We start from the raw sequence: 24,314 nt of genomic DNA, 5'->3' as shown, positions 1-24,314 counted from the left end.
AAGTCTACTGAGAGTCGATTTAAAAAAAAAAAAATTTTTTTTGCATGATTCTGGACCTCAGCACTGCTACACAATCACAATGGAAAGAATGTGTGGTAATTAACCAGCTTTAAATGCTGAAAGTATCCAATCATTCTTTTTCCCTAAGAACTTTTTACAAAACGGGAAATCCTGTAGACTTTATGATTGCTCCTTCAGTTTACTTTACTTTTTAAAAAATGAAAACAAACTAAGTACTGGGTACTGCTATTCACAGATTTTTTTCCCTCTCTTTTTTATTTAAGTAAATAGATGATTCCATTTTACTATATTCATTAAATCTCTCTCCAGCATATGTGATTAACTTCTTAGCATAATGACTATTTTCCATAATCTGAGACTGTGGTAAAAATAAAAGGTCAAAGAACAATAGCAATAATAGTAACTGAGTTTTACCAAATACATTTAAGTCAAAAGTATATACCTGTCAATGATCATTATAGACTGTTGTTAAATGTCAATATACTTGGTGATACAGGTACACTGTTTGACTGTGTCTGAGACTAATTAATTCTGGGATCTTAGCCATGATTTCTAAGAGTTTTACTATAAATTATCCTTATACTAGAACTCAGTATCTCATAGTCATTTCTTTATCATGTGAGATTTGGAATACTGTAAGGAATGAAAGCAATTTATGAAGCAAACTGCAAGGTCACTCTTCTTCATACAGTGGTAAGATGACCATGTATTCTTTAAAACTTTTTATTGGCTCCATATTTTACATTCCACCTTGCCAAAGACACCCTGTTTGTTGTACTGGAAGAGGAAATAGTCAATTAATTTTTTATTTCTATGGTGAGTGTATTAGTCAGGGTCCTCCAGATAAACGCAGTTGACCCCTGAACAACACGGGTTTGAACTGCATGGGTCCGCTTATATGCAAATTTTTTTTCAAATAAATACTTACTGCAATACTACATGATTTATGGTTGGTAGAAGCCACGGATGCAGAACCACAGATACAGCAGGCCAACTAGAAAACTATAGTCAGATAATAGACTACGCAAGGTTCAGCACCCAACCCCCATATTTTTCAAGGATCAGCTGTACAAAAAATAATAATTATATATATATAATTATTATTTTTATAATATATTTTATTTTTAATATTTAGATACATTTATTTTTAATATTTAGATACATTTACTTTGTTATTATAAATTGGAGTATAGTTGATTTACAATGTTGTGCTAGTCTCAGGTGTACAGCAAAGTGATTCAGTTATACATATACATATATCCATTCTTTTTTGGATTCTTTTCCCATATAGGTTATTACAGAATATTGAGCAGAGTTCCCTGTGCTATACAGTAGGTCCTTGTTGATTATCTATTTTATATATAGTAGTGTGTATATGTTAATCCCAAACTCCTAATTTATCCCTCCCCCCACCTTTCCCCTTTGGTAACCATAAGTTTGTTTTCGAAGTCTGTGAGTCAGTTTCTGTTTTGTAAATAAGTTCACTTGTATCATTTTTTTTTTAGATTCCTCATATGTGATATCATATGATATTTGTCTTTCTCTGTCTGACTTACTTCACTTAGTATGATAATCTCTAGGCCATCCATATTGCTGCAAATGGCATTATTTCATTTTTTATGGCTGAATAATATCACATTGCATATATGTACCACATTTTCTTTATCCATTCCTCTGTTGATGGACATTTATTTAGGCTGCTTCCATGTCTTGGCAATTGTAAATAGTGCTGCAACGAGCACTGGGGTGCATGTACCTTTTCAAATTATGGTTTCCTCTGGATATATGTCCAGGAGTGGGATTGCTGGATCATATGGTAGTTCTATTTTTAGCTTTTTAAGGAACCTCCATACTGTTCTCCACAGTGGTTGTACAATTTACATTACCACCAACAGTGTAGGAGGGTTCCCTTTTCTCCACACCCTCTCCAGCATTTACTGTTTGTAGACTTTTTGATGATGGCCATTCTGACCCATGTGAGGTGATACCTCATTGTAGTTTTGATTTGAATTTCTCTAATAATTAGCAATGTTGAGCATCTTTCCATGTGCTTTTTGGCCATTTGTATATCTTCTTTGGAGAAATGTCTATTAGGTCTTCTGCCCATTTTTTGATTGGGTTTTTTTTTGATATTAAGCTTCATGATCTGTTTGTGTATTTTGGAGATTAATCCCTTGTCAGTCGCATCATTTGCAATATTTTCTCCCATTATGTGGGTTGTCTTTTCGTTTTGCTTACGGTTTTCTTTGCTGTACAAAAGCTTTTGAGTTTAATTAGGTTCCATTTGTTTATTTTTGTTTTTATTTTCATTACTTTTTGGAGGTGGATCCAAAAAGATACTACTGCGATTTATGTCAAAGAGTGTTCTGCCTACGTTTTCCTCTGTTTTATAGTATCCAGCCTTACATTTAGGTCTTTAATCCATTTTGAGTTTATTTTTGTATATGGTGTTAAAGAATGTTCTAATTTCATTCTTTTACATGCAGTTGTCCAGTTTTCCCAGCACCACTTAATGAAGAGACTGTCTTTTCTTGTATATTCTTGCCTCCTTTGTTGTAGATTAATTGACCACAGGTGTGTGGATTTATTTCTGGGCTTTCTAACCTGTCCCACTGATCTATGTTTCTGTTTTTGTGCCAGTACCGTACTGTTTTGATTAGCTTTGTAACTATTATTTTTATAATAGTATATAATTTTAATAATTTTATATTTTATATATACTTTTTATATATGTACATATATACGTACATACATATATACACACGTATATACATATAAAGAGACAGAGAGAGAGAGAGAGAGAGAGAGAGAGAGAGGGAGGGAGGGAACTAGATTAATAGGAACTGGCTTGTAAGATTATGGAGGCTAAGAAGTCCCAAGATCTGCAGTTGGCAAGCTGGAAACCCAGAAGAACGCATGGTGCGGTTCCAGTCTGCATCCAAAAAGTCCCAGTCCAAGTGCAGGAGAAGACCAATGTCCCAGTCAAGCAATCAGGCAGAAGTTCCCTCTTACTCAGCTTTTTGTTCTATTCAGGTCTTCAAATGATTGGATGAGGGCAATCTGCTTTACTCTGTCTAGTAATTCGAATGCTAATCTCACAAACACATTCAGAATAAAGTTTGATCAACTATCTGGGCAACCCATGGTCCTAAAATTAACCATCACAAGTCTACCCCTTGTCAACTTGGCACCCATACTCATCTCTTAAACCATACTAAATCTCCAAATAAGGACATAATTCTTTTATACCAAGGTCATAAAATGTGATATAGCTATCCTGTGTACAACTGGAAACACACTAACCTCTTCTCCAGAAGAGGAGGTAAAGTCCTTGAGTGATATTTACTCTTCTCCTTGATATCCCAAAATTTAAATACTATGCTGTAAAATTAATAATACTTAAAATACTATGATATACACCTAATGCATTTTATGTTACATGATAAGTGGTTAAGAGAGGAAAAAAAGCAAAGATAATTTACATATATATTGCCATACACACACGCGTGTGCACACACACACACACACACACACACACACATATTCATAGCAAAATAAGGAAGAAATACTCATGACTATTACAGTCCTCATTTCTGTATCTGGTCAAATGGTTGTAGCTGGTATTTATAACTGCCTTCTTCCATTACCCATTCTGTATTCCTTTTGTCTTCAGCAAGCACTTCAGCTGGTCATGGTTCTTTACCTGGTGGAGTGATCCAAACCCTCATTCCTGAGGGGTCTGGGCCATCAGTAGTCCTCCCTCAATTGGGTTGTTTTAGTTTTCCATTGACTTTAATTACAGGGCATGATAATATTGAGATGCCCTAAAAAAATCTCCTATATTTCAGACACACTCTTCCTTACCTCCATTGTGGAATAGTAGTCCAATATCCCCTTGGTAGTCAGGATCAGTCACCCCAGCCAGTACAGCAACCCCCTTCTTTGCCTGTTGATTCAGAGGCATGAGGAGTCCAAAGTGGCTGGGCAGTAGTCTTAATTTCCAATTCAATGGAATCATTGTGTCTTCTGGTGGAAGCATTCCTCCCTTTGGAACTAAGACCTATAGGCCAGCAGAGCATAAAGTCACAGAAACAGGAACCAAAATTTTGCCAGTGGCTCACTAGGGGTAATAGTGAATGGTGCCACTCCCATTACCACCCCTTGATTCTTGGACCTGTGACCCTGGCTATAGAAGAAACAGCACCATATACTGTATGCTAATTCAAAGTATATACAACCTTGTGGAGAACCTTGCAGCAGTCCTGCAAGATACTGACACCTTGCTGGCACCATAACTTAGTCTTCAAAAGACCATTCCACCATTCTGTCAAGCCAGCTGCTTCAGGATGGTGGGAAACAAGATAAGACCAATGAATTCCATGAACATGGGCCCACTCCTGCACTTCTCTTGCTGTGAAGTGAGTCCCTTGACCAGAAGAAATGCTATGTGGAATACTATGTGGTGAATGAGGCAGTCTATAAGTCCAGAGATGACAGTTTTGGCAGAAGCACTGCACATAGGGAAGGCAAGTCCATATCCAAAGTAAACATCTACTGCAGTAAGAATAAATTGCTGCCACTTCAATTATGGGAGCAGTTTAGTATAACCAACCTGCCTCCACTTAGCTGGCTAATCACCCCAAAGGATGGTGCCATATCAAGGATTCAGTGTCAGTCTCTGCTGATGACAGATTGGGCACTCAGCAGTGGCCATAGCCAGGCTGGCCTTGATGAGTGGAAGTCTGTTGCTTAGCCTATGTGTAACCTCCATCGCTGCCAGCATGGCCACTTTGCTTATGAGCCCACGAGGCAATGACAGGGGTGACAGGGGAAAGAGGCTGACTGGTATCCACAGAATGAGTGAGTCATCCTATCCGCTTGATTATTAAAATCTTTCTCTGCTGAGATCACTCTTCAGTGAGCATTCACATGGTACACAAGTATCTTCACATTTTTTGCCCATTCAAAGAGGTCTATCCACACCTTTTCCCCAAACTTCCTTGTCACCAATTTTCCATTCATGTTTCTCCCAAGTCCCTAACCATCCAGCCAAACCATTGGTCATAAGCCATGAATCAGTATACAATTGTATGTCTGGCCATTTGACCTTCCAAGCAAAGTGAACAACCAGGTGCACTGCCTGAAGTTCTGCCCACTGGGAGGATTTCCCTTCACCACTGTCCTTCAAGGATGTCCCAGAAAGGGGCTGTAGGGCTGCAGCCATTCACTTTCCGGTGCTGCCTGCATATCATACAAAACCATCTATATAACAGGCCTGAGTCTTCTCTTCTGTGAACTGATCTTAGCAAACTTCCCATGAGGCCACAGGTGCAATCTGGAAAAAGGAGACACTGTAGCAGAGTAGGGCCCATGGGCATTTGGGCCACTTCTTCAACTTATCTGTGCCTCCAGGGCCTGCTCAGGCCTGATCAGATATATACCGCTTCCACTTGATGATGGAGTGCTGCTGTGTCACATGCCCAACTTTATGGCTTGGTGGTCAGATAACACTGACTTCATGATGGGCAGCTAAGGTCACCTGGTAACTTGGTGGCCCATGGTTATGCAATCAGTCTCTAAGGCCCAAGTGTAGGCCAACAGCTGCTTCTCAAGAGGCGCAGTTATCCACAGAGGATGGCAGGGCTTTGGTCCAAAATCCTAAGGGCCTACACTCTGATTCTCCTAAAGGAACCTGCCAAAAGCTCCAAACAGCATCCCTATCTGCCACTGACACTTCAAGGACCGCTAGATCTGCTGGAACATATGGCCCAAGTGACAGAGCAGCTTGCACAGCAGCCTGGACCTGTGGCAGAGTCTTCTCTTATTCTGGGTCCCACTCAAAACTAGCAGCTTTTTGAGTCACTCGGTAAATGTGCCAGAGTAACACACCCCAAATGAGGAATATGTTGTCTCTAAAATCCAAAGAGACCCACTAGATGCTGTGCCTCTTTCTTGGTTGCAGGAAGGCCCAGATGCAACAACTTATCCTTGTCTTAACCTTAGAAGGGATATCTCAAGATACCTCATACCGCTAGACCCCCAGAAATTTCACTGAGGTAGAAGGCCCTTTAACTTTTATCAGATTTGTTTCCTACTCTCTGACACTAAAATGTCTTACTACTAAGTCTAGAGAAGTTGCTGCTTCTTGCTCACTAGGTCCAATCAACAAAATGTCCTCAATTTAATGGACCAGTGTGATGATATCTTGTGAAAGAGAAACTTTCACACAAACTAAATTACGACGTAGGGCTGGAGAGCCCTACCCCTGACGTAGGACAGTGAAGGTGTACTGCTGGCCTTGCCAGCTGAAAGCAAACTATTTCAGTTGGACCTTGCTGACAGAGATGGAGACAAAAGCATCCGCCAGACCAATAGCTGCACACAAGTCATCAGGGGATGTGTTAATCTACTCAAGCAATAAAACTATATATGGTACAGCAGCTGCAATTGGAATCACCACCTGGTTAAGCTTACGATAATCAACTGTCATTCTCCAAGATCCATCTGTCTTCTGCACAGGCCAAACAGATCAGATGAATGCAGAAGTGGTGGGAATCACCAACCCTGCATGTTTCATGTTCTTGATGGTGACACTAATATCTGTAATCCCCTTAGATATGAGGTATTGCTTTTGGTTTACTCTTTTCTTAGGTTGAAGCAATTCTAGTGGCTCCCATTTGACCTTTCTCACCATAATCACCTTCACTCCACTGGTCAGATAACCAATGTGGGGACTGTGATAGCTGCTGACTGTATCTATTCCAATTATGCATTCTGGAACTGGAGATATAACTACAGGATGGATTGGAGGACACACTGGGCCCACTGTGAGACAGACCTGAGCTAAAACTTCATTGATTACCTGACCTCCATAAGCCCCTATTCTGACGATGGACCAAAGGGACAACCTGGGTCTCATGGAACTAGCGTCAATTCAGAGCCAGTATCCAGCAGTCCTTGAAAGATGTGATTATTTCCTTTTCCCCAATGCACAATTACCATGATGAAAGGCCACAGAACCCTTTAGGAAGGGCTGACAGAAAGAGTGACAATAAATTTTGACAATGTACCAGGGTCCTTCCTCAAGGGAACCCTGCCTCCTCTTCATTCAAGGGGTTCTAGGTCTGTAAAAATTCAAGTCTCAGAATTGATGGATGGGTCATGACTCTCTGTTTTTTCTGATTCAGGCTAGACTTCTGTTCACTTGACCTAGAACTTTTCTGCTTATACAGATCAAGTAAGAATTTAGTAGGCTTCCTATCTATTTCACTTCTAGGGACACCATGATCAACTAGCCAACACCACTGTTCTGCCTAAATCAGACTATTCTAATTGCCGCTTTGACTCTGCTGCCCAAACCACGCTCACCTTGCCTTTGACAGATGGATGTCATTACTCGGCCCCTGCCACCCTGGAATTCATTTACTCCCATTGCATTTAGGTTTCCCAGTTCAGCGACTGCATGCCTACTGAAGCAATCACAGAGTTCTTCAAGGATGCCAGGACTCCCCTCACGATTTATCTCTCATAATATTGGTGAAAGCTATGTCTTCTGGACCCTCCCAGTTTGGGTGAGCACTTCCTAAATGACAAATCCACTCTAACATTCCCATCTCCCTAAGCCTTTGACTCCCTTCCTCTACAGTAAACCAAGACAGGTAGGCCCAGCATTTCCAGCTCACTCACTGTGCGCCACCTTTTGGTCCATATTTCAGCCAAACAACTACACTAAATGCAGAATCTCTGCTTAGTGAGCCCATATCAATAAATTCTGCCTGGTCCAACTTTATGTTCTTTTCATGATTATGCTGCACCTTTAGTATCCATTCCCACACATGTTCCCTGGATTTGTCGGTATAAATTAGAAAGCTCAAGTAGTTCTTTTGGAGTACAGTACATTTCCCCATGAGTCACACTTTGTACCTCACCTTTAGAAGCCTGCTGGGATTTCAGTCTAGTCATAGATCTAGAAGCAAAGAAGAGTGTTGGGGGCAGGTCCTGAGGAGATCAGCATTGTCTTGCCTGGCAACTGCCTCAGGGGCTGCCACTAATGTAGAATTAATCCCCTCAGATCTCAGACAGGGGTGCAGAGGCTACTCCCACTGGCAGTGAGGAAGTAGCTACCACTGTGGGTAGAGAGGCCACTGCCACTGAGGGTGGGAAGGATGCTCCCACCGGCAAAAAATACTCATCAAAATTCAGGGGCTCGATGCCTCTAGCTTCATCTCTTCCCACACACTCCTAACTTTCAGGATCCCATTCCTTCCCAATCAGCGCTCTCCCTATGATGTATCAGTTTATACAGCTCTCACCTACTTGGCTGTGAGGCCCTTGAAAACCAAGTGACATTTATTTCTGTATCCTCCAGTGCCTAGCATAGGAACCTGAAATATAGATTTCTATTGAATTGAATTTTGCTTCGCACCATAGTTCAGTTGTCCATTATTTTACTTTCATTAACTTAGTTTGACAGTTATTAAATCCTTGTTTATGCACCTATCAAAGGTCTTCACCTGCTAATAGTGCCCTTTAACAGGAAACAGACTTGTTTACCAGAGAAACACATAAAGGACTTGCTTGCTCACATTTTTCTAAGATAATATAAAACTGTCCTAACCACTAATTTTCATTTCTTCCTGAAGTAAAGTACCAGTATCCTCAGCAGGATCATTTTTTTCATCTGATCCTCACTTGTAATTTATTTTTTTTCACTTCCATACATAATAAGTAATTGACTACCAATTTTATCTGTAAAAGATTTCTAACGTATATAGACTCTAATTCTTCCAAAACATAGTTAAATGTGCATGTGGGGGAAAAAAAAGAAAAAAGCATATCTGAAGCACACAAAGTTCTCCTCTCCCTCTATTATTGGGTACATTCCTGACAAATCTGACCACTTCTGAGCAATATTTGAAAGACTTTTCCTCTGCACTATTATGAAGATTAACTAAGCCATTAGCTAAAAATCTAAAGTTTTCCCACAAGGCAATCCAAGCACTCCCAACTTTTTTATATGCCATAGTGCCAGGATCCTACAGAAATGTCAACTGACACTATTTCTCTACTGAGTAAATATATAACCAAATCCAAAAAATGCTAGCTATTAGGTGATGGCACTGACACAGTAAATCTTATTTACTTAAGTTCCATTAGTTGTGTATAAGTATTTCTACATTTTAACCCCATGTTCTTATCAACTGTTTGAATCATCCCAATCTCTTCTACAGCACTGAAAATAATATTCTCAATTATGATTCTCAGGTAGTACAAGATGGCAAGATGCTAAGCCAGCAAGTTAAATGCTAGGGAAAAAAATAAGTCCAGCTACCTTTGATTACTAAGGCATTAAAACCCCACAAGTACAAGTCTAGAGATTTTCACCAAATTAAAAAAAACAAAAAACAAAAAACCTGGGCTTCTGGTTGTCTGATAATCCCATTAACCAAGTAATGTGTTCAGGCATAGCACATGGTAAGCAGTCAATAAATGTTTTCTTACTTTTTGTAATCATTTTGATAATCAATGAACTTTTTAATCATAATTCACAAGCCCTAAAGATTTCCTCTACGTAAACCGACCCAATTATATGAGATGAACTGGCATAATATAAAAGCTAATAATTCCAAGTGGCCACACAAGACAAAGAATACAGAGTTTACATAAAGAGTTCACCAAGTCACTCAACAAGACAGCAAAAATAGCAACAAAAACAGCAACAATAAAAAACCCTGGGGAGGAAAGGAATTTCTGATTTCCAGAGTTGCCATGTTACATATAAAATATACTAAAATTATATATATACACATATATTTACAAATATCTAGTTTTCAAAAGAAATTATGAGACGTGCAAAGAAACAAGAAAGTATAGCCCACACACAGAGGGGAAAAAAGGCAGTCAATAAAAATCTGCTCGTGAGGAAACTCAGACATTAGACTTAGACAAAGACGTTAAAATCAACTACTTTAAATATGTTCAAACATATAGTCTCAAATCACTAAAGAAAACTATGCCTAAATAACTAAAGTATAATAACAGTCTCATAAAATATAGAGTACTAATGAAAAGATAGGAATTATAAAAATAAAATATATAAAATCTGGAGTTGAAAAGTACACTGACTGAAATTAAAAATTCACTAGAAGGCCTCAACAGCAAATTCTGAGCTGACAGAAGAAAGAACCAGAGAATCTGAAGATAGGTCAATTGAGATTATCCAGTTTGAGGAACAGAAAGAAAAAAGATAAACAAAAATAAACAAAGTATCAAAACCTGTGGATAACTGTCAGGAATACCAACATATGCATAAGCATAATGAGAGTTCCAGAAAAAGAGGAGAGAAAAAAAGGGGCAGAATAACTACTTCAAGAAATAATGCTAGAGGGGCTTCCCTGGTGGCACAGTGGTTAAGAATCCACCTGCCAATGCAGGGGACACGGGTTCAAGCCCTGGTCTGGGAAGATCCCACATGCCGTGGAGCAACTAAGCCTGTGTGCCACAACTACTGAGCCTGTGCTCTAGAGCCCGCAAGTCACAACTATTGAGCCCACGTGCCACAACTATTGAAGCCCACGCTCCTAGAGCCCATGCTCCCCAACAAGAGAAGTCACCACAATGAGAAGCCCATGCACCACAACGAAGAGTAGCCCCTGTTCACCACAACTAGAGAAAGCCCACGCACAGCAACAAAGACCCAATGCAGCCAAAAGGAATAAACAAATTTAAAAATAAATAAATAAAAGAAAGAATGCCAGAAATTTTCACAAATTTGATGAAAAACATTAACCTACACATCCAAGAAACTCAACAAGTATCAGCAATTATATTAAATACACAGGGGTTAAACACTCTAATCAAAAGGCAGAAATTTGCAGAATGAATAAAAAGCATGATCCAACTAGGCACTGACTACACGACATGCCTTAGATTCAAAGACACAAGTAAAATATTGCACACCAGTATTGTATCAAGGATAACTGAATATTTCATAATCAATATGCAGAATGGTATACTATAACAACCCAAGGTTTGGAGCATCCATTTTATAAAAGTCTGTAAGTCAGTCAAAAATCTGATTTTCATTCATCCAAAATGTAGTTTTTTAGTAATATTCATATAAGCCCCTATCAGTGATGCATACTTATAGATGAATGCATCTTGCATAATACTGCAGCACTGTCTTTACTACAGTTGCAGATGTTCTGAATTCTTATAATACAAAAGTAAAGCATCTTGAAATGATCATGTAGACCCTCTTTCACCACAAGATGGAACACAAAATAAAAGGCAATTTGGCTGGCCTCTTCGTTATCTATGCCTACTTTTGGTAGGAGATGCACATGGTCTATGTTAGCAAGGCTGGCAAAGGGAGAAGAAAGTCAGTCTTCTCTGAATACCAGGAAAAAGTGATTCCACACTTTACAAAATAGCGCTTATTTCACTGATACAGTTAATCTATATATGTGTTCAACTGCATTACATAAATACCAGAATGTTCATACTCTTCTAAGGTAAAAAGGTTTACTAGAATTATAACATGCTGCATTTTAAAGTAGCTAACGTTATTTCTGATCTTCATCTATTAAACCTGTAATTTTTTTAAAGTCTTCTAATTTCAAAATTTTAAAATTATTGTATTCTCTGCTAGTGACAATAAATGTGTCTCTAATTCTTTAAGTAAAACTCTACAGCATATAGCTAACAACAGTCTTCGTACCACTTACTGGGGATTTGACAGGGAAGGGAAGAGGATACAGGTCAAGAAATATCTAAAATAATTTAAACTTAGACAATATAAAAGAACAGAAATTTGGGTAAAATTTTAGAATTAACTGATACTGTCTCATGTTGATTTATTAAATTGCTTAATGAGTTTATTCTAAGAATTAAAATTAGAAGACAGATCCAGAGTAAGCAGACTACATACAAAATGCTTACGTGAACTCTATAATGGCATTATAGCTTACAAATAAAAGCAGATTCAAGAAGACTTGTGATCAAACTCCAGCTCTATCACTCACTGTTAATACAACCATAAATAACTTTGCTCACTTGTCTGAGATTCAGTTTCCTCATCTATGAAATGGGAAAAATACTACCTACCTCAAAAGGTTCTGGTTGGAATTCAGTAAAACAACATACATAAAGGGTTTCTGCATGATGCTGGACACAAAGATTTCTACAATCCTTATCAAAAGAAAAACATGACTATTTTCCATTACACAAAATGCATCAGGAATTCTATCTAGATCACTGACAGCAAAATAATAATGTGGATGGAAAAGCCATTTATTTATTCCACATGCTAAACCTATAAAATAAATGATTTAAACTGGACAAAATCTAAGGAACTGAGTTTCTGAAATTCTAGGATTCTACCATAAAGTGATGCACAAAAAGTCAATGATATTGACTGCCACATTTTGCTCTAAAATTTTTTACAAATACATGGTCTGGAGGACAAATTCTAGGAATATAAAATAAAACAAGAAGGCAGTGTATATTAAGAATCTGAAAATATTTCATACACTTTGAGTAATAACCACTTTTTTAAAAATCAATTAAAAAAATTTTATCAGAGTTACACACAAAGATTTAATATTAATTCTGAGGAAAACAACTATCCTAACTACAAATCAAGAACATACAAATCAAGTTTTCCAAAAATTCATGATGCAGTAAGCACTCAGTGTAAGCCTAGCAAAAAGAAAAAACTGTAAGACAATATTTACAATTTTGTTTTTTAAATGTTCGCAAAAAAAAAAAAAGCCAGCAAAATATAGCAGGAATTATCTCATATTAAAGGAAATGGATTAACTCTTTTCTTTATAGGATTATTTCCCAATTTTCTACTGTAATCAACTATGATTTCCACAATCAAAAAACAATACAGTATTCATTTATGATTTTTAAAAAATGCTCAGTGAACAAGAAGCTAAAGAAAACTTCCTCAATCTGATGAGAACTGTACTTTCAAAAAAACCTATAGCTAACTACTTAATGGTAAAAGATTACATGCCTTCCCCACTAAGAAGACAAACAAGGCAAGGATGTCAGCTCTTACTTGTTCTGTTTAACATCACACTGAAGGTCCTAGCCAGTGTAACGAGACAAGAAAATGAAATAAATTAAATAAAAGGCAAATAGGAAAATATGAACTAAAACTGTCTCTACTGGCAGACAAGACTGTCTACATAGAAAATCCCAATGAGTCTACAAAAGCTACTAGGGTAATTGAATTTATTAACAAGGTTGAGAATCCAAGGTCAATATAAAATATCAATTTATTTATATAAATAATTGGAAACTGAAATTTTTTAAAAGATTACCATTTACAACAGCACCAAATAACATGAAGCACTTAGACATAAATATAACATTTTGCACAAATATGTGCATAATTATTATGCTGAAAGCTTTAAAACGTTAATGAGAAAAATCAAAGACTTTATTAACATCTTAACAACATTAAGATGTCAATTCTCTCCATATAAAACTATAACTTCAGTGCATCCACAGTCAAAATCCCAGAATGCTTTTTTATAGAATAGGCTGATTCTAAAAATGTACATGGAAAGAAAAGGAGCTAGTATACCCAAAACAAACACACACAGAAAGTAAGCTGGAAGACTCAGACTTCCTAATTTCAAGACATACTATAAAATTACATTAATAGGGACTTCCCTGGTGGTGCAGGGGTTAAGAATCCACCTGCCAATGCAGGGGGACACGGTTCGAGCCCTGGTCCGGGAAGATCCCATATGCTGTGGAGCAAATAAGCCCGTGTGCCACAACTACTGAGCCTGCGTGCCACCAACTACTGAAGCCCGCATGCCTAGAGCCCGTGCTCTGCAACAAGAGAAGCCACTGCGATGAAAAGCCCGCACATGGCAACGAAGAGTAACCCCCTCTTGCTGCAACTAGAGAAAGCCCATGTGCAGCAACGAAGACCCAATGCAGCCAAAAATAAACAATAAATAAATAAATTTATTTTTTTTTAATTTACATTAATGAAGACATTGTCGTTTTAACCAAAGGAGAGATACATAGAACAATGGAAGAGAATTGAGAGTCCAGGAACAGATCTACACATAGTCAATTGATTTTTTACAAAGGTGCCAAGAAAATTTACTGAAGAAAGGATAGTAAGGATAGTCCTTTCAATAAGTGGTGCTGGACAAATTGGGTGTCAATACACAAAAAAAGAAAGGGAAAGAGAAAAAGAACTTTGACCCATATCTTGCACCACATACAAAAATGAAGAAATAATTGATCAAAATAGATCACAGACCTAAAGGTAAAATCTAAGACTATAAAAGTTCTAGAAGAAAACACAGTTTAAAAAAAAAATCTTTATATCTTTGGGTTAGTCAAAATTTTCTAGATAGGACCCAAAAGCACAAATCATAAAAGAAAAAAATGATAAACTGGACTTCTTCAAAATTTACAACTTCAGCTCTTTGAAAGATACTGTTAAGAAACTAAAAACAAAGCACAGACTGAAAGAAAATATTTGTGAACATATATATGATAAAGGAATTGTATCCAGACTATACAAAACTCTTACAACTCACTAAGAAAATAGACCAAAGATTTGAACAGATAACTTCACCAAAGAAGACATACAGATAGCAAATGATAGCAAATGAGCACATGAAAAGATGCTCAACATATTAGTCGATAGGAAAATTTAAATTAAAACAACAATGAGATAGCACTAAATACCTATTAGAATAGCTAAGATTAAAAGTAAAATGACAAATGCTGACCAGGATGTGGAGCAAATGGAACCATCAAACATTGCTGGTAAGGATGTAAAATGAAACAGCTATCTTGGAAAATAGTTTGGTAATTTCTTATGAAGTTAAACAAACATTTGCCACATGATCAAAGAATCCTACTCCTACTTAACAAGAAATGAAAGCATATTTCTACACAAAGACCGGTAGATGAATGTACAAAGAACTGTACATGAATGTTTACAGCAGCATCATTCCTAAATGCCAAAAACTGGAAACAACCTAAATGTCCAACTGGTGAATAGATAAACAAATTGTGATATAGCCATACAATGAAATAGCACTCGGCAATAAAAAAAGAACAAAGCACTGATACATGCACCAAAATGGATGAATCACAAAAGCATTAAGTGAAAGAAACCAGAAAACAAGGTCTATACACTGTAGGAGTCCATTTATATGACAGTCCAGAAAAGACAAAGCTATAGCAACAGTGAACAAATCACTGGTGGCCAGATCTACTGTTAAGGGGAGAAAACGAACTTACAGAGGAGCAATGAGGGAACTTTTTGGAATGATAGAAATGTTCTTTGTCTAGTTTGTGGTAGTGGTTACGTGACTATTATGCATTTGTTAGAATTTAAATAACAAGATACTAGACGAGATTTTTTTTACTTGTAAAGTATACCTCAATAAACCCACATTTTAAAAGACACAGGACATGCCCTTTTGGAAAATATGCATCAAATTAAATAAGCTAAACCCAGCTAAATGGGTATTTGGGTGGGGGAGAAACAGTGGGGAAACAAAAATATCAGAAATACTGGAAATCAAAATATTGATTTATCAGTAGTAAATAAGAAGAAACACATTGATACAAAGAGTTACTCTAAAGAGAGTTGCCTTTTTTATTGTTCTCATTGTTAAGACAGAAAATAACAAAATTTGATGAGTTTCAAGAAAGACCAAAAGTCACAAGTAACAAGACTGATAAAGGAGGCACAGTGATTACAAACTAAAATTTGGAAACAACTCACCTAAACATGCCCTTTTCAATTTACTAATTAAAAGAGTCCCATCCACCCTAATGTACTTCCACCCCAATTTCTGCTATGAAGGGCAAGATAATAAACCTTCAAATAGTTTTCTTTATTCATAACAATCCTATGTACTTTACAAATCTTACATCTATAGCTAGGGGTGCAAGATAAAATGCCTCTAACTAGGCAAATTCCTATTTTTCCATTTAAGCTTCAGACCAGCTATTTGGTAACCATCTTTCTTTTCTTCTTCTTCTTTTTTTTTTTTTTTTTTTTAACTGCCACCAAAAAAAAAAAAGCTGTCTCTGTGATGACTTTCTGAAGTTTCTTTTTGTCTGTTATTAAGTATCAAGATGATTAAAATAAACAGAAATCTCTCAGAAGGTTTGAGCTGATCACTCCAATAAGATACATTTTTCCATTTAATAAAAGTTAAGAGGTAAATTGTCACTTTCATCACTTTGTTTTCTTTATGTTTATTCCATTTGGCTTGTACTGTTGCTAGGAAACCTGTTCATAATAAGATTTCCCAGCCCACAGAACAACCTCCTAGCCAGCCTGGAGGATACCAAACTCTGTAACCAGGGCAATTCTCTACCACACAATTTACTGGCTAGCCAGCACCATACAGGTGCACTCTCCCTGGCATCCCCCCGCTGCATTAACCTTACAGGTACAGTACAGCGAATCCCCTTAATGCAACAGAAATTGTAGCAGGAGGTAAATGATATGAAATGTTCAGCTCTCTGATGGCAGAGAACAACGCGAATTTATTGCCACTCCCTGTCACCCCACCCAACTAAATATTCTGGGTATTTTGTCTTAAATTGTGGGGTGAAATGTTAGCCCACCCCAGTGACAAGATGTAACGTCAGTCCACCCCAATCTCTAGTACCATGCAACATCCAAACTGCGTCCAAAAGCCATCATCCAACTACCGCCCAGATAAATATTTGGAGAGTAAGGTGGGCATCAGTATCTGCACAGTTCAGAGGGGGAGAGAAGGAAAAGAGCCGGAATTCTTAAGGTGCCACTGAATCACCTATAGCCATGGCCAGAACTGTACCCTCCTGGAAATCAGCCTCTGCCCCAACTCTCATCAGGGAAGCAAGTGAGAGTAGCAGCAGCAACATCATCCTACCAAAAAGAAAACCCACTCAGCGCTGCTTTTAAGAGTTCCCACTCCTTCAAGCGAAGACAAAAATAGGCTTCATGTCCAAAGCTTTGCTCCTCACTACGCAACAAGGGCAGATGGAAGAAACATCTTTGAGGAGAGAGGGGGCGCACTTAAGAGGATGAAAGATGCCTCACCACTAGGAAAGTTACTGGCTGCTGCTTTCACCCCGAAACGCCACTTTTATTGCAACCTATGGCCCAAAGTAACAGCAAGGAAATGTGACTGACGGCCGTTGTAGAGCTTTTACCCTGGTGTACCTGGCCAAGTCGAAGGAGAAACATAAACCAGGCGCGATCGGTGAAAACTCGGCAAGGATCAAAGTCAACGTTCAGTGGGAGCTTCGGTGACAACAGTCACGTGTACTTGTGCGTAGGCTTTCAAAAACATTCGATTCTGCAAAGCGCAGGGGCCGAAACCTGTCGGCGAGGGCAAGCTCTGGTCGGCACCGCCCGCCAAGGGAGGCAGGTCACGCCCCCTGACTCTCAGGCACCGCGACCGACCTCCCGGGGCCAGGCCCAGGCGGAAGCCCGGCCGCGCTGCCCGCCCGCGCCCAGGCCGCCTCCGGGCGCGCGGCCGGCCTCGCGCGGTCCGGGCCCCAGACCCGAAAGGCGAGCGTCCGTTTACCTGCGCCCCGGCTCTCGCCGCCGCCGCCGCCGCCGCCGCCGCCGCCGCGCCGCTCCCCCACGCCGCCAGGTGAGCCACCCCCAGGACACAGCCCCGCACTTGTGCACGCGGGCGCGACCCTGACCTGGGGAAGCAGGGCCCCGGCTGCACGAGTTGGGGTAGCCCACGTACCACGCACCACCCGGCTTCCAGCACCTCTGCCCCCGGAAGTTGATTTCCGCCAATGCCCGCCCAAGACCGCGCCTGTCACTCAACGCCCACACGCGCGTCATGTGTGCCTATGCTGAGGCCGAGCCCGGGGGCCCCATCTTCAGAGACCCGCCACCCCTGGCTCGAGTGGTCTTCGGAGCGCTGCCCTGGGAAAGAGATTGACTCAGGCGCTACTTCCTGGTGGTTACAGCTTCTAATTCTCCTTGAATGACAGGCCCTTTTTCTATGCCTAATCCATGCAAATCAAACCATCCCCAAGTTGGCACTGCCATCCGGGACTTTGTAGGATTGTTCCAGAGAAGAGGAACAATCCTCTTCACCACCTCCAAGCAGAGTTCCCTAAATACTGGAACTCAGTTAAATGCTGACGTGTGCTCAAGAAAGTGGAGTAGACAACTGCTCCATCTCCTCTTGACGTATCGGAACTCTCAAAGCACCAGGATGCACCCAAGCCCAGAGCCTTTCCAGACCACTGCTGTATGACTTCAGCCAAAGAGCTCTGCTCTAGAGTTACGTATGATCTTGTCTTCATCTCCAGATCACAGCAATTTGTAGATGCCATCTCTGTTTCAGAGAGAATCAATTATCCGCTACAGAGACACCCCCTTTCTTCCAAACCTTCAAATAATTTCTCCTAAAGAAAAGAGAGAATGACAAAACTGACTGTTTTATTTGAAAGCAGACATGGTTATGTAGTTTTTTTTGTTTGTTTTTTGTTTTTGGTCCATTTGAGACTGTCCACAGATGTGAAAGAAAAACAATCACCAGGACATTTGTTAAAGATTTTTCCATTTTTGACATGGGAGGGATTTGGGGAACATCTATTTAACAATTTATATAACAATTTTTTACTGTCCCTACTGAGCCAAGTTGGGACAATCCAAGAGTGCACAGGATACACTCAAGATCTTTGCCTTCAAGGAGTTAACAGTCTAGTAAGAAAGACAGACAAGTAACCTGAGAATTTGAGCATTAGTCTCTGGAATATTCATGTTCATTGTATAACAGGCATTCTTTAACGTTCTGAACTTTAACATTTTAGACATTATTTTTCTCATCTTTCCACTGAACAAAAGTGGCTCAAGTCTGTAATCATCTCTGCTCTGTACTGGAGGTGGAATATGTCAGCAAGGAATCCTAACAATCAGTTCTCCAGTAAGTGCAGGCTCAAGTGATTAATGAACAGTTTCAATATTGAGCATGAATGTCACCTCTTCTACACCCTTTTTTCCTGTCCACCATCTTCTTTGTGTGCATAGCAAACAGATTTCTATTATAGGAAATCTGATGCTTTCTTACACATATTTGTTTACCTGTCTACTAGACCACCAAGTCAAGGACCACTTCTCAGTTATATATCTTTTTTTTTTTCTTTTTTTACTAGATCACTGATTTATTATACAGTAAGTCACCTACATACAAGCGAGTTCTGTTCCAAGTCATTTTATATGTTTTAGTCTACTTCTCCTTTATCTTAGTATATCCTGCAACCTAGCACAGTGTCTAGTGATTAGAAGAAAGAATTTAATAAATGTTTCTTAAACTGAATACATAACAATTATCTTTGTATCATTGTGTGTCTCATCTCTTTCTGCTAGAAACTTCAGATGAGTTTCTGAGAGTTTTCATTGATATATCTACATGCTACCTCTGTCCCACTTAATCCAATATTCAGTATTAAACAGATTTATAAAAACTAAGTATTTATTGAGCACTTGCTATGTGCCTGGAATTGGGCTAAATATTTTAAACGTATTATTTAATGTGTCATCACACTAATCCTCTGGAATAAGTATATTAATATATTCACTTTTTAGGTGAGGATACAGACTTAGGGAGGGTAACTTGACCAAGCGGCAGAACAGGATTCAAAGTCAGCTGTGCCCAACGAAAGGATTTGTTGATTCACTACAACACACTGCCTCTGCTTTTCGCATCATTTGTTTGTGAACCCAAATCTCTCCACCTCCAAGATGTCTTTCTCTCCTTTTATTAAGTACAGTTCAATGGTTGTTGGTATATTCACTAAGTTGTGCAACCATCACCACCATCAACTTTAGAACATTTTCATCACCCCAAAAAGAAACCTCATACCCTTTTTCAGTCACTCCCCGTTCCTACTGTTCCCTGCTCCTCCCAGCCCTAGACAAGCATTAATCCACTTTTTGTCTCTATAGATTTGCCTATTCTGCACATTTCATATGAAAGGAATCATGCAATATGTAGTCTTTTGTAACTGACTTCTTTTACTTCACACCATCTTGACAAAGTTTGTTGATCCACTCTTCAGTTGATGGATATTTGGGTTGTTCCCACTTTTTGGCTATTATGAATAGTGCTTCTATGAACATATACAAGTTTTTGTGTCAGCATATGTTTTCATTTCTCTTGGGTATATACCTAGGAGTGGAATTGCTGGGTCATATGGTAACTCTATGTTTAACCTTTTGAGGAACTATCGGACTGTTTTCCAAAGTGGCTGTACCATTTTTTTCATTCCCATTTGCAATGTACGAGTCTTCTTATCTCCTCTAGAATTTATGGCTCTATTCCTTGTCAGGGTACTTTCCATAAGCCATCTTTTTTTATTGTTAGCTACCTTTGCTATGTATGTGTCTGCAGACCCACCATGCTAATAGATTGTAACCTTCTGAGATGAGAAACATGGTTCCTGCCCTCAAGAAGATAAATTTGGAGCTGATATGGAGAATCAAATGAAATAGAATGATAAGCACTGAAATCATGTTTGTTTATTGTTGAAATGTGGTGGAGGAGCACCTCATTCACCCTGTACTAAACAGGAAGTACTTCTCATAAAATGTAAAGCTCAAGATGAGTCTTGAAGAATCAGTAGGAATTGGCCAAGCTAAGAAGAGAAGAAAGTGTGCTCCAGATAAAGGAAAATGTACCTGTATATGTATTTCCTTGCCTATGAACTGTTGAGGTAAGTATTGTATAGTGTGTAGGTATAGTGAAGCAAAGGTGAGGATGTGTGGAAATGTGGCAGGATAAAGGGGAAAGGTAGATGAGGCAAGATGAATGGAGAGTTTTGTAAACCACTAAGGAGTTTGCTATATATCCTGCAGGTAATGGAAAACTAATGGGTTATTTAGGCAAGGTTCAGGGAGAATTACTTCAGGAGCAGTATGGGGGATGGATTATTAGACAGGGAAGAGATGGCCAAGACTGGAGAAACAGAGAAACCAGTTAGAAGACTGATGAAATAACTAGAATGAGAAATTATGAAAGTCTGAGTTGAGGTAGTAGCCATGAAATTGTCAGAGGATTTGAAAGGTATGTGGGCAGCAAAAAAATATTAAGAAAGAACTAAAGATGTCGCCCAAGTTTCTGGTGCTATTCAAAGAAGAAAGGGATTCAAGAAGAAGATGGTACACTTGCTGATATGAAGAATGAAACACCACAGCTTATTACTGTTGTATTGTACAATGCTACAGATCTTTGTTTATTTGATCAGGGTTCCAGCTCCATGTCCCCTTCATTTTCTTGGTCACAAGATGACTGCCTTCAGCAACAAGGATCATGTGCTTTCTCATTCAAATCAAGGGTAGGGGGATGGGGGAAAGGGGGCCACATCACACAATTCTGGGCAAAAGTCCTGTGGTTGGTGCTCACTCTCAAACTATTTCTTATGGACAGGGGAACACCATAGGTCAGGATTAGATGATCCCAATTGGGTTAGTTTGAGAATAAGAGTGAGGTTAGTTCCACCTAAACTTCTCAGGTGTGTGCTGCACAATGTGGGGAGAGTGAAATAAATGCCAAGTGTCTACTACAATTATTTTCAAAGCATATAAATATGTAACAACTATATTATTTTCTTTGTTGGAGTAAAAAAAAAAAAAAAAAAGAAAAAAACTAACTCTAAGCATATGTAACAAAGACTCTGATTCTATTTTTGATGTTTGACCTTTGACAATTTTCAAGCCTCACCCATTCCCTCTTGCCCCGCATCTGGACAGGCTGATATGAAAGCCTGAGTTCTCCCTTCTCCGGTGCCAGGGGGAATGTTCACCCTAGTGCCATGCCCTAGCCACCATAAAATGCCCAAGGCCAGTCTCTCATTGTGTGTTCTCCTCCAACCCTCCTATAAAGCCATTTTGGACCTGCTTGGGAAGCCTGCCCTGCTCTTTCTAGAAAGTCTCCTCATGTGAGCAATAAGCTTTCTTATACCCCTTGGCATATGTATGGTTGAAATCTGAACCAAATTTTAGGTGGGTGTTCGTCTCACTTCTATGGGTGACTGCAACAGCATATACACTATGGATACATAGGCGAAAGGATGTAAGGAACAAACTGTGAAACTTTTAAATAAGCACTCTTCTAGCCCCTTCCTTTTCCTATATTCATTGTTCATTTATGTGAGCCTTCAATTCAAATCAATATAGAGTTTGATTTTTCTGCTACTGATCCTCAGTATTGAATATTGAATGTTGAATATTGTATTGAATGTTAAGTCAGTGTGAATTTGCTTGTTATACTTTACCTCAAAATACTTTAGTGTAGGTAATGTGATATAAGTGTGCATGTACTTTACTTAATTTACTTTATCTTCTAATGATTGTCAGTTGCCATAATCTAGAGTTCATACTTTCGAAGTATTCAGCTGGTGTTTAATCAGAAAGGTTGCATTCCAAACATAGCAAGGATAAGTGCTTCAGCTATCATTGTCTTCCGTTAACACTTGAGACTATGCTAATCAATAAAATGAATGCTATAAATGGGTTTTCATGGGTGAAATTAAGGGTTTGTTGATAAGCACGATGGATGTTATAAATTGACTCTCATAGATTGGTTAAAATATTTCAGAGACAGTCCCTACCTTTCATGACCAAGATTATAAGAAGCTCTGTAGTCGACACTTTTAGGAACAACAGCCTTCAGACCTCAAACTTAAATGTCTGAAATCCTAATAATCTTAAGCATGCCAAAGGTGGAACAGTTTAATTTCTACTTAGCTAAAGGAAGAATCACGCTCATTACAGAGATGACAGGAAACATGATGGAGACAAGGAATAAATTATTGATGCCTTTCCCTCCTCTCCCCCCATTCATCTTTGGAATATCCCCAATGCAGGTGCCATTAAACTGAGATCTCAGGATAGGCCATTAAACTAAATTCAGACTAGTAAAGCCTGAAGATCTACTAGGAAGTAGAAATTCCAAGATATAAAAATTTGAACTACATATCATTTCTGGCCGTGGTCACTTGCCTACAGAAATAACAAGAAGCATATTGTTCAAAAACCTAATATTAAAGGGAGAATATATCATTAAATAACCCCCAAGCCTGACTGATAATAGCCTGTGACTACGGAATGTTAGGATGATCCTCAGAATTCCGTACTCCATCTAATAGGAAATGAGGTGCCAAAATAGTGTAACTTCCTGAAAAGAGCATCTTCCCCGATGACCCTCTCAGGGCCACATAAAGGACACAGAGAACAAAGCAGCACCTGCCTAAAGAACACACACCACAGCCAGCCAGGAATCCTCACTACTCCTTTCTTCAGAATATGACAAAAAACAGTGACCACTGTGCAATGTTTCCAAATATCCTCTTTTTAATAGGGAGTTTCTATTGCAATGACTTCATCCTTTCTCTTCCATTGCATTTTGCATTCATTGGGACTAAATAACTTGTCACTGATTGCTAGACCATGAGGAACCCCAGGTGAAGCTAACACACTTTGGAGAGACAGACAGAAAACATTTGCTAATTAAAGTGATTGGGTAGGACTTCCTGGTGGCACAGTGGTTAAGAATCCACCTGCCAATGCAGGGAACATGGGTTCGATCCCTGGTCCGGGAAGATCCCACATGCCGCAGAGCAACTAAGCCTGTGCACCACAACTACTGAGCCTGAGCTCTAGAGCCCGCGAGCCACAACTTCTGAGCCCTCATGCCACAACTACTGAGCCCATGCGCCACAACTACTGAGCCCACGCACTGCAACTACTGAGCCTGCATGCTGCAACTACTGAAGCCCGCGCACATGGTGTCCATGCTCTGCAACAAGAGAGGCCACTGCAATGAGAAGCCTGCGCACTGCAACAAAGAGTAACCCTCGCTTGCTGCAACTAGAGAAAGCCCGCACACAGCAACGAAGACCCAACACAGCCAAATAAATAAATAAATAAATAAATAAAGTGATTGGGCAGCAAAAGGGTATACTACAATTATCCAATCTTTCCCCATGGTGCAGCATTCAGGTATATTGGATGAAATTGACCCTAACCTTGGTTAGTCCTGATTGGTGTAAACCAGAAGTTACTCCCAACCCCCTTGCCACAGTTTATTTGGGGGTGGGGGGGTGAGAAATCAAGTCAATCATTGCATTGCCCTAACCATATGAATTGTTTCAGGGATCATCCAACAAGCACAAACCTCAGGACAAGTGCTCAATGATTGTTGGAAGGAACTTTCTCTCTTCCTGAGGAGATAAGTGAAGAAGCATGTAATTCCCATTGCTTTCAACAATCA

At 39.2% G+C, this 24,314-nt stretch overlaps 1 protein-coding gene across 11 annotated transcripts in view; it reads right to left on the bottom strand.

Moving 5' to 3' along the window:
- The window catches only part of CCDC91 (coiled-coil domain containing 91), a 422,422-nt gene extending 404,593 nt beyond the window's left edge, over nucleotides 1-17,829 (bottom strand). For 2 of the 11 annotated variants that reach the window (XM_082352212.1, XM_082352191.1), the window contains exon 1: nucleotides 17,604-17,829. Coding sequence is in view for 1 of the 11 variants with exons in the window: in XM_082352195.1 (XP_082208321.1) it covers nucleotides 3,886-4,060 (175 nt within the window). In the remaining 10 variants the exon portion in view is untranslated. Of the gene's footprint in view, nucleotides 1-3,885; nucleotides 4,067-17,236; nucleotides 17,260-17,603 lie in introns of those variants that run through there. The other 9 variants (XM_082352211.1, XM_082352205.1, XM_082352200.1 and 6 more) reach the window with 7 other exon arrangements.
- Nucleotides 17,830-24,314: the final 6,485 nt, after the last annotated feature.

This window comes from Balaenoptera borealis, assembly GCF_965194805.1.
Source record: "Balaenoptera borealis genome assembly, chromosome: 13".
Taxonomy (NCBI): Eukaryota; Metazoa; Chordata; class Mammalia; order Artiodactyla; family Balaenopteridae; genus Balaenoptera; species Balaenoptera borealis.
Note: the sequence above shows the minus strand (reverse complement) of the source record. Positions and strands in the feature narration are given on the sequence as shown.